Source organism: Geotrypetes seraphini, chromosome 12, assembly GCF_902459505.1.
Source record: "Geotrypetes seraphini chromosome 12, aGeoSer1.1, whole genome shotgun sequence".
NCBI lineage: Eukaryota > Metazoa > Chordata > Amphibia > Gymnophiona > Dermophiidae > Geotrypetes > Geotrypetes seraphini.
In genome coordinates this window covers 90,024,745-90,041,376 of record NC_047095.1, presented here as the reverse complement: position 1 = coordinate 90,041,376, position 16,632 = coordinate 90,024,745, and the positions used below count along the sequence as shown (strand labels likewise).

The 16,632-nt window shown below is 44.7% G+C and overlaps 1 protein-coding gene across 1 annotated transcript in view; it reads right to left on the bottom strand.

Moving 5' to 3' along the window:
- Positions 1–860: 860 nt before the first annotated feature.
- KIAA0040 (KIAA0040 ortholog) overlaps positions 861–16,632 on the bottom strand; it is an 81,298-nt gene continuing 65,526 nt past the window's right edge. Inside the window, exon 2 of the mRNA XM_033916172.1 lies at positions 861–1,992. Within this exon, the coding sequence (XP_033772063.1) occupies positions 1,560–1,853 (294 nt within the window). The 5' untranslated portion in view covers positions 1,854–1,992 and the 3' untranslated portion in view covers positions 861–1,559. The remainder of the gene's footprint in view (positions 1,993–16,632) is intronic.

Below are 16,632 nucleotides of genomic sequence, written 5' to 3'. Positions count from 1 at the left end.
CATATTCATTGTGGAAATCCTGAAACCCCACTGGATTTCGGCCCTTGAGGAGGGACTTTGACACTCCTGATCTAGAGGCAGAATTTAGGAGTATTTATAGATAGTAGTTTTCAGAGAAAGCTCTCTATTTCTAGGTTACAGAGGGAAAATGATGAAGTCTATTCACGGAAAAATTTGGTATCTGTGGACTGGGCCAGTGTTAAACATACTGAGCCCAGGGCAGAAACTTGGAAGGGAGACCCAAAGCCCACCAGAAGGCTTAGCTAGGGGCAAGTTTAGGACCCTCTGTTGCAAAGGGACTGTATCTCCTTTAACATCGGCTACAAAGTACATGGTACCTCAACTTCAGCCCCGCCCCCTCCTCATAAATTTGAAGAGCAGACTTGGACTGGGCTAGAAGCACAAGCACGAAGGATGGTAAGTCACTTTAAGAAAAATCTAATGGAAGAGTAACATTATTGATAGTGTAAGACAGTGGTTGTGCATAGCTGGTGTCAGTTAAAGGTTTTGTAACCATTAGAGAATGACACGGTGACAAAATTCATCACTTTTCCCGTCCCCGCAGATAACCGCGGGAAATAATCCCGTCATTTTCTCAGTCCTTCTACACCAGCATTCTTCAAAGCAAAGCTTGTGGGTCAGTGGTTGTGGCCATTCATACTCTAATTCTTATGTGAGCCAAGGATAATGAAGCCATTGTGATATCACTGATGTGATTGGCTCTTAGGCACTGGTGGAATGAGGCATTATGACATCACAATATCTGCTCAGGACACCAGAGACTGTCATTCTTTAGTGTCTATCTCAACCTCAGTCCTTCTACACCAGCATTATTCAAAGTAAAGCTTGTGGGTCAGTGGTTGTGGCCATTCATACTCTGATTCTTCCCTCTCGCCTTAAAGAATGACATGAAGATGGTTTCCAGCGGTTATCCGCGGGGACGGGAACGGTGATGAATTTTGTCACTGTGTCATTCTCTAGTAACCATATCTGTTGCTCCTTCTTATTAGTAAAAAGTAATGCAACCTGCTTATCTGTTTCATGAAGCGATGCCATACACAACACCTTAGTGCCATTCTTACAGTACACACCACGAAGGCAGTGCAGGCAGATCTCTCTCATGCATATTCATTGTGGATATCCTGAAAACCTGGCCTGCCAGTAGATCTCGAGGCCTGGAATTGGGCAGCCCTGCCATAGATTGTGCTGTTTGCATTACCATATAAAAGCTGCTTTCTTCATAATTGTCCTTATAAAACTATGCTTTTAAATATATGATCTGTAATTATGTGTCTGACTCTAAATATACACATGTAAACTTGTGCCTTTAAAATATACATAGATTCTTGCATATAGAGGGCCTGGTGTGTGCATCATTTGCATATCTGATAATTGTATGTGATCATTTATATGGCTATTTCTGGATATGCGGCATCATTGTTTCATTAGTGGACTGTAAATAGTCCTAAGCTGGGGAGTGAGTATCCTCTTCCGTTTACACGAACTTGGCTCAGAATTAGGTAGTATTCGCACAGTCCCTGCAGCAGGCGCTACATTGGCTATGCAGAAAACGAGGGTATCTTCTCCAGCATCATGGCCTTCGGATTGGCTGAGATCCATAGGTCTTCTTCGGTGTTTTTCTTCTTCTTTTTCTTCTCTGTTTTGATGTCGGCACTGCCAGTCTTCTTCTTTCTGCTGCAGCAACAGTGGCAGCAAATGACGATGGAGAGGATGAGGACTACGGTGGGCAGCGCCAAGAGCACCGCCAGGCAGATGGTATTGTACACGCCTTCCGTGTGCTTTGACTCCACAAGTTTCCAAAGAGACTTGAAAAATGTGGAAACGTGGTCCATGGTAAGTCGGCGGGCTAAGCTTCTGCCTTCTGCACACTTTCCAAGTTCTCTCTCTCTCTCTCTCTCTTTCTCTTGTGGTCTTGAGTTGCTAGATCACTTGCTTGTCTTCTTTTTCAGAGGAATGGAGTTCGAGTCAAGCCTGTGAAGATGGAATGAAAATGTCAGAGCTCTAAAAATGTTTTCTGGGACAGCGGCAAGCACTTTCCTTCTGAGTGGGAGTCCTCCACCTGCAGTTCTGCCAGCAGGGAGCGCTGTTTCACTATCACAATTTCAATAGTTGGGGACAGGCAAGCTCTGCAGGACTCCAGGGAACCTGCATGTCTCTAGCCATTGAAAACACAATATTGAAGCACGACCCTCCACTAGCAGCAATGCAGTTGGAGCACTCCAGTTCTGTTAGAGTAATGTATTGCAAACTGTGTGCCGCAGCACACAATTGTGCCACCCCGAGATTCCAGGTGTGCCGCAAAATGCTGGGGAAGAGGAGAGGTGCCAGACTGGCTGACTGCCTACAGGCCTTGCCTCTTGCGGTGAGAGGCATATCCTGTAGGCACTCAGCAGGCACCGGCGTCTCTCCTCTCCAAGGATCTCCCCTAACAGCACCCCCATCAGGCATCTCAGGGTCCATCTGGAGGGCCTCTATGCATGAGTGAACGTCAATGTGATGATGTCACGCACGCATGTGATGTCATCGCATTGATGTCTGTGCAATTCTGGATGCTTCGAGCCGCAGCCACCATGTTTAGTGTGCCACAGCTTGGCAAAGTTTGTGAGACACCGAGTTAGAGGGAACAGTGATGGCAATCAATAAGGATGATTTTATAAATTGGTGCCTATGTGTGTGTAAGTTGTGCATGTAAGTTATGTGTGTAATTGGTGCCAGTAATTGGCACTCGTGTAAGTGCTAGGCACTGTTCTGTAACATACACACCAACATTGCTTTAATACAGGAGTAGGCAATTTTGGTCCTCGAGAGCCGGAGCCAGGCCAGGTTGTCAGGATATCCACAATGAATATGTATGAGATGGATTTGCATGCACTGCTTCCTTGGGATGCAAATCTATCTCATGCATATTTATTGTGGATATCCTGAAAACCTGACCTGTGTCCGGCTCTCGAGAACCGGAATTGCCTACCCTTGCTTTAATATATTATATAATCTAATCTTTGGTTAATATACCGGGTCATCTCCCAATGGAGATCGACTCGGTTTAAATATAATTAAGACTAGAGTACATAGAAAAAAAAAAGCATAAGAGAAATAAGAACTATAATATTATCATTTCGTTGAGACAACAAAGTTTTCAGGGATTTACAAAATAATTGCAGCTGGCCTAAGAGCCTAATGGAGTCAGGAAGTTCATTCCAGATCTCTACAAACTTGAAAACAAAAGATCGACTGAGCTTCCCAGCAGATTTAATTCCCTTAAAGGAAGGGAAAGATAGCTTAGATCTTTGTGTATTTCTCAAATGGCAAGAGGGTATAAAATTGGGTGGGTTGGGCATGTCTCTGAGATATATGAGTACCTTATAGAATACTATAAGTTACGCACACTTGAGAGCCCAATTAGGTGCCAACAGTTGCTACTACCATTGACTTAACGTAACTGTTGGCACATAACTTTAGATGCATCGGTGCCAACTTGGAATCTTGGTGCCAAGATGATATTATAGAATTGGGGCCAAGTGTATGGCATTGGGGTACCTAAATCTTGACACCAATTTATAGAATTGCCATTGATGACTTTAGGACTGTGTACAGGGAAATAAATGTGGTTAGTTTTCATTTTTTCTGAAATGTTCTAGTTTTCTGTTGATTTTTTTTTGTTCATTTCACACATTTCTGTGGTATAACCAAAGTGGTTTACTTTTCTCTATCCCTGGTGGGCTTCATTTTAATAGAAAACCTTTCATGAGTGTTATTGCATTTTAATGCACACTAATTGACATGTTAATTCATAAGAAACTATTAAAAGAATTTAGCATGAACATTTTTTAAGGAAGACTACCGTATTTTCGCGGATATAACGCGCACCCGTGTAAAACGCGCACACGGGTATAGCGCGCGGGGAACACAAATCTATGTAAAAAAATTTAATATAGCGCGCACACGCGTATACCGCGCATGCTAAAACCTCTCCCGCCTACTCCGAACCGACATCCTCCCCCCCCGCTAGCTTACCCGCGTTTTACAACTTTTTTTTTTCAATCCGATCCGGCATCCCCCTACGAACCGGCATCCTCCCCCCCCGCTCACGTCACACACCCCTCCCCCGCGATCCTACATCCCCCCCCCAGCACCGCAAAACATGTCTTACCCGATTGGGCACCGGCACCAGCACCAATGCACAGGATGTGCCAGTGCCAGTGCCCGAAGATCCTCCCTCGTTGGTTTGGGTTGGTTTGGGCTGGGCTGAGCTGGGCGGTGCGGTGCAGGAGAGATCCTCCTTCTTCCTGCGCCGGGCTGGACTAGGCTTTGAGCATTTGCGCATGCTCAAAGCCTTCTGGTCTCGCTCTCTCGAAATCTCGGAGAGAGCGAGACCAGAAGGCTTTGAGCATGCGCAAATGCTCAAAGCCTAGTCCAGCCCGGCGCAGGAAGAAGGAGGATCTCTCCTGCACCGCACCGCCCAGCTCAGCCCAGCCCAAACCAACCCAAACCAACGAGGGAGGATCTTCGGGCACTGGCACTGGCACATCCTGTGCATTGGTGCTGGTGCCGGTGCCCAATCGGGTAAGGCATGTTTTGCGGTGCTGGGGGGGGATGTAGGATCGCGGGGGAGGGGTGAGCGGGGGGGGGGGAGGATACCGGTTCGTAGGAGGGATGCTGATCGGATTGAAAAAAAAAGTTGTATACCGCGCTCACGCATATAACGCGCGAGGGGTATGCGCGGTAGGTAAAAACTACCAGATTTTACTTTAGTAAAATCCAGACCGCTAGACCCGCCCCAGGGCTGCCCAGTTCCACCCATCCCTGCCCCGTTAAGCCCCAGTCTCGCCCCCAATCCCACCATAGCCCTGCCCAAGCCGCACCCCCACTGCCTGCTCTCATCAGGCAGGAGGGCATCTGCACATGCATGGATGCGATGCCCTCCTACCTGACGTGATGCTCCCCCCTTGAACCTTCCATCTCTCCCACCCATCTGAACACCAACTGCAAGACCGAAATACAGTACCTTATAACAAACCGCATCATAGCAGCACAGGGGAGGGGGAGAGGGGAGGGATAGAAAGATACTGCACAAAGTGATGGATGATAGGGGAGGAAAAATGCTGCACATGTGGGAGAGAGAAAGGAAATAGGAAGAACTGGGGTGGAGGATAGGAAGGGAGAGATGATCATTGTACATGAAAAAAAATAAGACCTAGTGCCTTTTTTGGGTCCAAAATTAATATGACAGTGTCTTAGTTTCGGGGAAACACGGTATTATTATTATTATTATGATTATTATTATGGTTTTATATTGTATCTGATTGTGAACTGCTGAGACAGTATCCCAAACAGCAGTATATCAAGCAAACTAAGCTAAACAAATGGCCGTGGTAAGTTGGTATGCCAAAGTGCATCATGCAGTGTGCACAACTTAGAGTATTCTAGAAGGTCGCACGTAAGTTGGAGACACTCCCATGTCCACCCATGTATATGTCCCTTGCAATTACACTCTATTGCACTTGAATAGTATTTACTGCACCTGCACACTTAAGTGCCAGGACTGTCTTGCAAACTCTGCGAAGCCACGGCACACTAAACTGGTAGCCGTGGCTCAAAGGCATCCGGAGGGGGGGGGGAGGGGTGCTGAAAGGGAAGAGGCATGGAGAGGTGCAGGGGAGGAGGAGAGGCGCTAACTGACTGCCTACAGTTTGTGCCTCTCGCTGCAAAAGGCACGTCTTGAAGGCAGTCAGCTGGCACCTCTCCTCCTCCCCGGCGTCTTGTGGCACACTAGTATGCCACAGCACACAGTTTGCAATATACTGCTCTAGTGCCGATTAAGCACCCCTTATGCGCAAGGCCCATGTACCTACATGCACACAGTTTTAGATTTGCCCTTTAAGTCTTTTACAATGTCCATCTTGCATCCCATGTTCTGCACTGACCTCTCTTATTGTGTCTTCTTGGAAGCACCTGCTCCTATTAGTCTTCAATCATTTTTCTTTTGCCTCCTGAACTTGCACTCTTGAACATTAGTCACGGATCTCCTCCCTCTTCACTTGTTTCTCACCTGAAGATCTAAATCAGGGTTCTCCAAAGTCCCTCCTTGAGGGCCGAATCCAGTCGAGTTTTCAGGATTTCCCGAATGAATATGCATTGAAAACAGTGCAGGCACATAGATCTCATGCATATTCCTTCGGAAAATCCTGAAAACCCGACTGGATTCGGCCCTCAAGGAGGGACTTTGGGGACCCCTGATCTAAATCCTCTGGGATTTTATCCTTCTGTGGACTCTCATCTCTCCAGACTATTGCTTCATGTGGGATGTACTGAATGTTCCTTTCCAATAGCCAGTGCATACAATAAAACCAGATGTTCATCAAATCACTCAAAATTAATTATCATATGACAATCTATAGTAATTCAAAGAAAGGCTAAATAGATCCTGTATCTATAGTGAGCTTCACTATCTGGTGAAAACTGAATAATCCATCATATTCCCAACACATCAGAACAAAGCACTGAAAAACATCTTTTTTTTGCCTACTTTCATCAGCATAACCAGCTGATTCCATTTCCACCAAACATGTTCAGTTTTGTTTTAAATACAGTATAAGAAATTGCTGCAATGATTCACTGTTCATTACCCTCCTCCTCTGGTCCTTAACTAAATTCACTGCCTGGTCTATCCATTATGCCAAACATTTCAACAAATGAGTCGTCATGCTTTCAATTATGATCTCTACAAAGTCATGAGCGAGGTGGGACAAATAAAGAAGAAAAGGTTGTTTATCCTTCCGGATAGCAATCCATGAAATGAATATGTAACATACTGAAATCAGAAAAATGTTTTTCTTTTTACTCAACCTACAATTAAGCTGTAGAATTTGTTGCCTGAAGATAGTCAAGATAGTTGTCAAAATCCTTTTTAAGCCCAGTTATGCCAAGTTTCTGGAGGAAAAGTTCATAAATAATTAGCCAAGTTATCTCTTGAGAAAGCCACCACTTATGGTTTGGATAGGGGGTGTAGCCATGGGTGGATCTGGGTGGGCTGTGACTCCTCCAATTTTGAGTCAGGCCTGCCCAGTCAACAGCTGTGATCCAAGCCATATAAGAGGAGAACTGGAAGTGGTATATAAGGAATTAAAATAAACATCCAGAGTCAAGATGGTGATGCGAATGTACACATAGGAGGGAGCTCCGTTTGGACCATGACACCGCCAGTGAAATCAGAATGGTGAAGCGGAAAGGGAAGCTCTTACCCAGCTGAGCTGGTTTCCCCGGTGTTGATACAATGGACTCTGGAGGGTTTCCTTCTTCCTCAGGCGGAGAATGAGAGAGTTCGTGAGTAGGAGCATATTGTGGGGGACTTAGCTCTAAGCACATCGGACACCACGCTAAGCCCTGAACACCATGAGACTCCCTCTCAGCCAACACATGGTTTGCAGAGAGTGAGGTATTGGATACCGGAAGTGTTGCCTATCCTCACACTGGAGCTGGGACACTGAGCGCTGTTTTGCACAGGGAGATAATAATAATAATAATAATAACTTTATTTTTTTCTATACTGCCATAATTTTGCGACTTCTAGGCCCAACGGAGAAGCAGTGTGTTGGAGTCGAAGGTGGAAGGACTGAGGGTTTGATAGACCCAGGAGTCTTTCCCAGGGACTCCAAGGACTCGGATGTTGGAGATAAGCCTACTCCCAGGCTGAAGAAGAGACCAGAGAAAATTACATTGGAGGAGGTATGGGATGCTGTAAATGTGTTGGAGACTGACTTGACTACTCGTTTAGATTACATGTAGCAAATTCCAGAACTGGTAAATTCTCAAGTAAAGCAATGTGGGGATTTAGTTACTAAGTTAGAAACTCGAGTCCGGGATATAGAAGAAACTATTGAGAAAACACAAGCTATCCAAATGACTTTGGTGAAAGGGAATTTGAATATACAGTACCTGTATATTAGAAGCTAGAAATGTTGGAGAATAATGAACGTAGATTGAATCTGAGGTTTTTAAATTTTCCTCAGTGTCCAATTTTGTGTCCTATAGAGATGCTTAAGAAATATCTAAAGGAAAATTTACAAATACCAGCTGAGATGATGCCACCAATTACCAAAGCTTATCATATTAAATCTGTAAGTCCAATAGCTAAAGAACAGAAAGAGGGAGCCAGTTTTGACCTTACTAGTTTTCTGGAAGACTCAGCTTTTGTAGTGATTTTTGCTTTGGAATTCGATAGAAATTGGATTCTTCTCCAATGTAGGGAGAACGAGAGGGCACCCTCTAAAATTGAAAGGGGATAGATTCCGTACGAACATAAGGAAGTTCTTCTTCATACAGAGAGTGGTAGAAAACTGGAACGTTCTTCCAGAGTCTGTCATAGGGGAAACACCCTCCAGGGATTCAAGACCAAGCTCAACAAGTTTCTGCTGAACCAGAACGTACGCAGGTAGGGCTAGTCTCAGTTAGGGTGCTGGCCTTTGACCAGAGGGCTGACGAGTGAGCGTACTGCTAGGTACGATGGACCCTGGGTCTGACCCAACAGCGGCAATTCTTATGTTCTTATGTTCATTCTGTATTTTCGACTTAAAGATGTTAAGTTTCTGAGTTGTTCAGTTATAATTTTTCCTGACCTTTGTAGAGCCACACAATTGAGGAGAGAGGTTTTTTTAGCTTTTAAATCCCAAGTGTTAGCTCTCAAAGGAACTTTTTTCTTCAATTCCCATGTAACTGTATTATTAAAATTTGAGAGAAAACTTATGTTTTTCTATACCCAGAACATCTAAAGAATGTCCTGGAAGCAAGGCAACCTCCAACTCCTATATCTACTCCCTTAGACGTATAATTTGATGCAGATGTAAAATGACTCTCTGCCTTAGTCCAAGTAAGAATTTTCCTGTATAATTTACTACCCCTGAAAGAAAGATTACTTGTAAGTCTTGTCTTCTCTACCTTACGTTATTTCTTATTTACTTTGGGGTTGAAATAGAAGCTTGCTGATTGTGTAGTTGATTACATAATTCAGGTTTCCCCCCCCCCCCCAATGTAAGAATCTATTTTCTTGAACAAGTTATATGCTTGTAATTTGTGAAAAATACATAAAAAACAAAATTAAAAAAATCCACTCTGCCCACTGCCCAACAATGCGAACTTCAAACTCCACCAAATCAGAAACAGAGAAAATGATGACAAATAAAGGACATAACAACTACCCATCCATATAATTTGCTATTTCGTGCTACCCTTATGAGATCCCACATGCCTGTCCTATGCTTTCTTGAATTCAGACGCAACCCTTGTCTCTACTACCTCCACCGGGAGTTTGTTCCACACATCTACCACCCTTTCTGTAAAGAAGTATTTCCTTAGATTATTTTTGAGTCTATCCCTCGTCAACTTCATTTCATGCACTCTCATTCTAAGGCTTCCTTTCAGTTGAAAGAGACCAGTTCTGGCTATGCTAGGGGTAGGCAATTCCGGTCCACGAGAGCAGGAGCCAGGTCAGGTTTTCAGGATATCCACAATAAATATGCATGAGATAGATTTGCATCACAAGGAGGCAGTGCATGCAAATCCATCTCATACATATTCATTGTGGAGATCCTGAAAACCTGGCCTGGCTCCGGCTCTCGAGCACCGGAATTGCCTACCCCTGGGCTATGCCATTGGTTCAAACACAGGGGTCCCCAAAGTCCCTCCTTGAGGGCCGAATCCAGACGGGTTTTCAGGATTTCCCCAATGAATATGCATTGAAAGCAGTGCATGCATGTAGATCTCATGCATATTCATTGGGGAAATCCTGAAAACCCGACTGGATTCAGCCTCAAGGAGGGACTTTGGGGACCCCTGTTCTAACACATAGCTTTCTGCACTGAGGCCTGAGATTGTAAACCTTCTAGGGCAGGAGTGTCAAATGTCGGTCTTCGAGGGCTGCAATCCAGTTGGGTTTTCAGGATTTCCACAATGAATATGCATGAGATCTATTAGCATACAATGAAAGCAGTGCATGCAAATAGATCTCATGTATATTCATTGGGGAAATCCTGAAAACCTGATTGGATTGCGGCCCTCGAGGACCGACATCTGACACCCCTGTTCTAGGGACATGAATACACCTACAGTACCTGAACATAACTCTCCTTGAGCTACAACTGAAAAAGGCGAGTGCTAAAGTCCCTTCCCTTTCTTCTTATTCATGTTTGAGTCCTCAGGTGAATGTATTATTAATCAATGTGATACATACTGTTCTGCCAGCAGTTTGCAATTATGCATACTGTAATTCTTCACTCTCATGAAGGATTATTTTTTTGTGTGTGAGAAGCTTGCTTGTTTCTTTGAGAATAACTTATAAATTCAGTCAAGAGGTGCTTTAAAAAGGCGCACCAATTAGATTTTTGATCCATACAAGCTGGTTTTTGCTGCACTAATCAGTGAGGGCTCCCAGCTGGACATCCCTATAGCACAGTTTAGCCTGATCATTTCCTTAAAACCCCCGAAGTTTGCATGCAACTTGGCAGGGTGCTCAGTCAAGGCTTCTAAAGCTTAGCATAATTTTTATTAATCTTTACAAAAGGAGGAAGTGAAACCATGCTTGTGCTTTTAGCAAAACAGGACTAATAAACAAGACAAACTTCCTGCATCTCTCAGGAGCATATAGTACTTTATGAAGTCACGCCTAGTGCAATGGAGGCCAAGTTTTGCTCTTGAAGCAGACTGTCAATGATAAAACTAGATTGTAAAAATAGCACTTTTAGGCTGGCTGCATATTGTTTCTAGCTTTTCAGTTAGGTATTTGACAAGTTGCTATTGGTTTGTTTTATACCAGGGGTAGGCAATTCCGGTCCTCGAGAGCTGGAGCCAGGTCAGGTTTTCAGGATATTCACAATAAATATGCATGAGATAGATTTGCATCTCAAGGAGGCAGTGCATGCAAATCCATCTCATACATATTCATTGTGGATATCCTGAAAACCTGACCTGGCTCCGGCTCTTGAGTACCGGAATTGCCTACCCCTGTTTTATACTATTTTGGCTGGGTTACGTTCTTTCTGGTTTGGGATACATCCCGCTTTCATTATGGAACCTGATTTTATTCCTTACCTATATGGTTATCGATCCTACAAATCCCTGCTCCCTTGTTAAAGACCAGGTGTCTCAAAGTCCCTCCTTGAGGGCCGCAATCCAATCGGGTTTTCAGGATTTCCCCATTGAATAGGCATGAGATCTATGTGCATGCACTGCTTTCAATGCATATTCATTGTGGAAATCCTGAAAACCCGACTGGATTGCGGCCCTCATGGAGGGACTTTGAGATCCCTGTTATAGACTATCTATATCTAGATAACCAGACTTTGACCCTCACATCCTTGTACACCAGGGGTATCAAAGTCCCTCCTCGAGGGCTGCAATCCAGTTGGGTTTTCAGGATTTCCACAATGAATATGCATGAGATCTATTTGCATACACTGCTTTCATTGTATGCTAATAGATCTCTTGCATATTTCATTGGGGAAATCCTGAAAACTTGACTGAATTGCAGCCCTTGAGGAGGGACTTTGACACCCCTGGTGTACACAGACAGTGACTTAGTAAGAGGGGGACAGACCAGACACACCCCCATGCCACGCTTGTGCCCTTCTTTCCCCATCCCCCCACACCTCTTTAAAATCTTCGCCAATGCGAGCAAATACTCTAGCCAGCTGTTTGCGCTGGCCTGGCTTCCTCTTAAATCACTTCTGTGTCGCGGGGCCAGGAAGTGACGTCGGAGGGAAAGCCAATGCCAGTGCGAGCAGCAGGCTGGGGAAGCTGCTCGTGCTGGTGAAGATTTAAAGGGGTACGGGTGTGGGAAGGGAGGGTGCGAGTATGGCGTGGTGGTCCAGAAGGAGCTGGGGGGAAGGGGGGAGGGGAGGACCATTGCTCCTGGCACCTCTTACCCTCGGTATGTCATTTTACACAGATCCTGGATTCAAAATTTGAGCATACAGGGAAGATGTGTGCAAATTAATAGGTTAATGAAGTATCAACAATCAATTATTGACAGTAATTAGCACTAATTTGCATTTGTGTTTCCATCTGCCTGTTAGCTATTCTATAACACTACATAGTAACATAGTAGATGATGGCAGATAAAGACCCGAATGGTCCATCTAGTCTGCCCAATCTGATTCAATCTAAAACTTTGTTGTTGTTTTTTTTCCTTCTTCTTCTTCTTAGCTATTTCTGGGCAAGAATCCAAAGCTCTGCCTAGTACTGTTTTTAGGTTCCAACTACTGAAGTCTCCGGAAGAAGCTCACTCCAGTCCATCTACATCCTCCCAGCCCTTGAAGCGCTCCCCAGCTCATACTGTGGAGGAAATTCCAGAAATGCGCCTAAACTAGAGAGTTGCACGGGGACAGAAATCCCACCCATCCCCGCCCGTCCCTGCGAGGATCCTCTCCATCCCCACCCGTCCCTGCAAGGAATTACCTTCATCCCTGCCCGTCTCCATAAAAAGCAGCAATTACTTCTGACAGGATCATCAATTCCACAGTTTCTTTTGCTGTTTTCCTTGTGGAATCTCTTTGGTGGAACCCTTTTTTTGTTTTCTGTTCAGGTAATTAACTTATAAACCCCCCTCTTTTACTAAGGCTGACGTGTCCATTATATTATATGGACGAACCCTGCTTCCAAAGCCTTTCATCCCCATGGGAGTCCCGTGGGCCAGAGGGGAGTCCCCATGGGAGTCCTGTTGGCTAGAGGGGGGTCCCCGTGGGAGTCCCTTGGGCCAGAGGGGGGTCCCCGTGGGAGTCCCGTGGATTAGGAGGGATTCCCGGGGGATTCCCGCAATCCCCATTCTCATGCAGACCTCTAGCCTAAACCAGCCCTACCAGCATCTAAGTTAATTAACAAACGCTGCTTAAAACGGCAAAAAAAGCCACACTGTTAAAGCGCCTACTGGTGCCTAAATAATACGGGCTGGAATCATGCCTATATAGGCACTTTAGGCCACGAAAGGCCACTGTTGGCATGGATAAGGCCTGAAGTGGCATTAGGTGGCCTAAAGCGCCGAAGTAGGCACGATTCACGGCAAAGACAGGCCCTGGAAATGTAGGCCTAGAAGACCCTGGCCTACATATCTGGCACCCGTCTTTTGAGGCAGCGTGATTGTCTATGGGGCGCCGTTATGTGATTGATACACGAACGGCGGCTGCAAAGGACATAAGAAGACTTGAAGCAGTTCACAGGAGGGCAATGAAAATGACAGGAGGTTTGTGCCAGAAGACATATGAGGAGAGACTGGAAGCCCTGACTGTATACCTTAGAGGAAAGGAGGGGCAGGATTCAGACGTTTAAGTACTTGAAAGGTATTAACGTAGAACAAAATCTTTTCCAGAGAAAGGAAATTGGTAAAATCAGAGGGCATAATTTGAGACTGAGGGGTGGGAGACTCAAGAGCAATGTAAGGAAATTCTTCTTTACGGAGAGGGTGGTGGATGACTGGAATGCACTCCCGAGAGAGGTGGTGAAGAGGAAAATGGTGACGGAGTTCAAAAAAGCGTGGAATGAACACAGAGGATCTAGAATCAGAAAAAAATAGTAAATATTGAAGCACTAAGGCCTGTACTGGGCAAACTTGCACGGTCTGTGTCTGTATATGGCCATTTGGTTGAGGATGGGCTGGGGATGGCTTCAATGGCTGGGAGGGTGTAGATGGACTGGAGTGAGCTTTGACGGAGACTTCAGTAGTTGGAACCTAAGCACAGTACCGGGCAGAGCTTTGGATCCTTGCCTAGAAATAGCTAAGAAGAAGAAAAAAAAAATCAGGTTGGGGAGACTGGATGGACCATTCGGGTCTTTATCTGCTGCCATCTACTATGTTACTATGCTTTTGAGGCAGCTGCTGATATCAGCACCCCAAGGAGAATCTGGGCCTGTGTGCCTAAGTTGTCTTGTATGCAACCCAAAAGGGAGTGTGGCTATGGGGGGCATGGGTGGGTTGGGGTGTTCCCAAAATGTAGGTGCGAGTGTGATAAAAGATTGTGCCCAACTTGCACAAGAGGATTTATACCAGGTTTCAGCAAGTATAAGTTCTTTTGCCCTTTATAGAATAGCGCTTAGTACATATTCCCAGTGCAAATCCTGGTACTATTTGCTGAATCTTGCCCAGACTATCTTTGCTCTAAAATTAAGTTGCATATGTTAAATATTAGATCCCGTATTTTCACAAATTTTCTAAAACTGATTTTTTCATCAGCTTTATATTTACTTTCAAAACTCTCTATTGTATGCTGACTGAATGAACAGCACAACTATTGTGCATTACTCTTCTTAGAGGGTGGAATGACCTCAGACTCCCCTTTCCCAACTCACAACAGAGCAGCACATGCTGCTCCATTCATGGGGTGTCTTATCAATCAATGGTCAACCACCCCTTCCAATTGTATAATATATGTGCAACAAGTCAAATTTATAAAACCAATCAAAACAGGAACTTAGCTTTAACTGATATTTCTGGTCAAACTCTTGATCTCTGAACTATGATCAGAGATCAAGAGTTTGACCAGAAATAGCAATTAAAGCTAAGTTCCTGTTTTGATTGTTTTTATAAATTTGACTTGTTGCACATATATTATACAATTGGAGGGGGTGGTTGACCAATGATTGATAAGAGACCAAGGGGCAAATTTTATAAATGGCTGTAGGTGGCGGTAGGCAACCTACCACTGTCTAACCAACCAATCGGGAAACACGTTTAAAAAAAAACCTCCCAAGGCAGGCTGCCTACATTGGAGGTGCCGCTGGGAGGTGCACAAGCCCGCTTAAGCTTGCCTAAGGCTAGGTGTGGGTGTGGTTTGGCCTAGAAGTAGCCTTAGGTGGACCTAGGCAGCTGTGCACATCTCCCTAGGCCAGCAGGAGACACGCCTACATTGTAAGTACCACCATCACAATAGGTAGAGTAGGGAAGCTTATTTAATAAATATTGAACAGATAGGAAGTCAAATTGACTTGATGTAACAATACAAAAGAAAGACTCCTAATTATTTTCTAATAGTTGTCTTTTGAACAGATAAATATATAATGTGATCCATTTCACAAACACTCAGAATTATGTAATTCGTCCAAGAGCCGGAGTTCCTATAGTCAAACCCATCATCCAATCACTGTGTTTGGAATAGTGAAAAACTGTGAAATAAAGTACAACGACATTTTGAAATTACACACTCTGCACCCTGGAGGTTTAAACAGCGAGATAGAGTGGCAAGCATTTTTGTAATTCCCGCCCTCCTCCTTTTCTTCTGACAGTCGGGCAGGCTCAGCTGACATGTATGTCCTCCCGCACAGAGCAGGTTGATATCATCATACTCCCTTTTTAAATCCAAGTCAGCGTTTCAAGCCGTTACACAAAAGAAGAAGCAGAGAGGTTTTGCATTCAAGTATTTTCAAATATGACAGGTACCTTCCTTTTGTGTTGCTTTCACAATTGTTAGTGTTGAAATGTTTTGCATCGAGATTTTTTTGTAATTTATTGTTTGAACTTTGTGCTTTTATCATCAGAGCAGCGTAATATCACTTGACCCAACTTCACTTTTACCAGTCTGGCATTTAAGCCATTCAATTCTTACTTTGGGTTTCTCGAAAAAGAAATTCAAAACATGGTCCATGTCGGGACCTGCATAAAATCCTAAAAACTAAGTGAGAATATTCCTTTTTGCCATTGATTAACACAGATTCTAATTTTAGAATAGTACTTTATTTCACAGTTTTTCACTATTTCATACACAGTGATTGGGTGGTGAGTTCGACTATAGGAGCTCCGGCTCTTGGCTGAATTACATAATTCTGAGTGTTTGTGAAATGGATCACATTATATATTTATCTGTTCAAAAGACAACTATTAGAAAATACATAATTAGGAGTCTTTCTTTTGTATTGCTACATTGTAAGTAGACACGGCCACTGAGCTTATCATGGCAAGAGATCTATCTGCTGCGATAAGTTTAGCGACTGCAGCCGTGGCCACCCATCCCCCTGAACAATCACAGGAGGAGGATTGCCCAATCCCTCCTTCCCAGCACCCCCACCCTTAATGATCGCGGCAGAAGGGATACCCAGTCCCTCCTGCCTGGCATCCCCTACCCTCATAGTGCCGGCAGGAGGGATACCCAGTTCCTCCTGCTGTACAGCCCCTCCACCCCCCTACCGAACCACCCAGCACACCCCTGGACCCCCATCTACTCCTACCAGGGGCATCTCTTCTGCCACGATTGTTAGGATGAGCGCCAGGCAGGAGGGATTGGGCATCACTCCTGCCAGTAGTCTTCGCGGGGGTGGGGACGGGTTGCCGCTAAACGTATCGCAGCAGGGCGATCCCTTGCCATGATAAGCTCAGAGGCAACCCAATTCTTTTTTAGGTGGGCTTAGGCGTGATTCTGTATAGGACGCCCATGTGCGATTCTCAAAAGCTGCTTAGGCGGCTTCTGAGACCAGGCCTCCTATACAGAATCCAGGCCCTAGTGAATGGACCAGCATGCGCTGCTCTGTTGTCTTTTGATGACAGTTTGGTGGAGTAGTTTGCCCCTTTTTTTGTCTAAATATTAGATCCCTACATACTAAGACTGTGTTATTGTGTAATTTAATCCTAGACTAGCA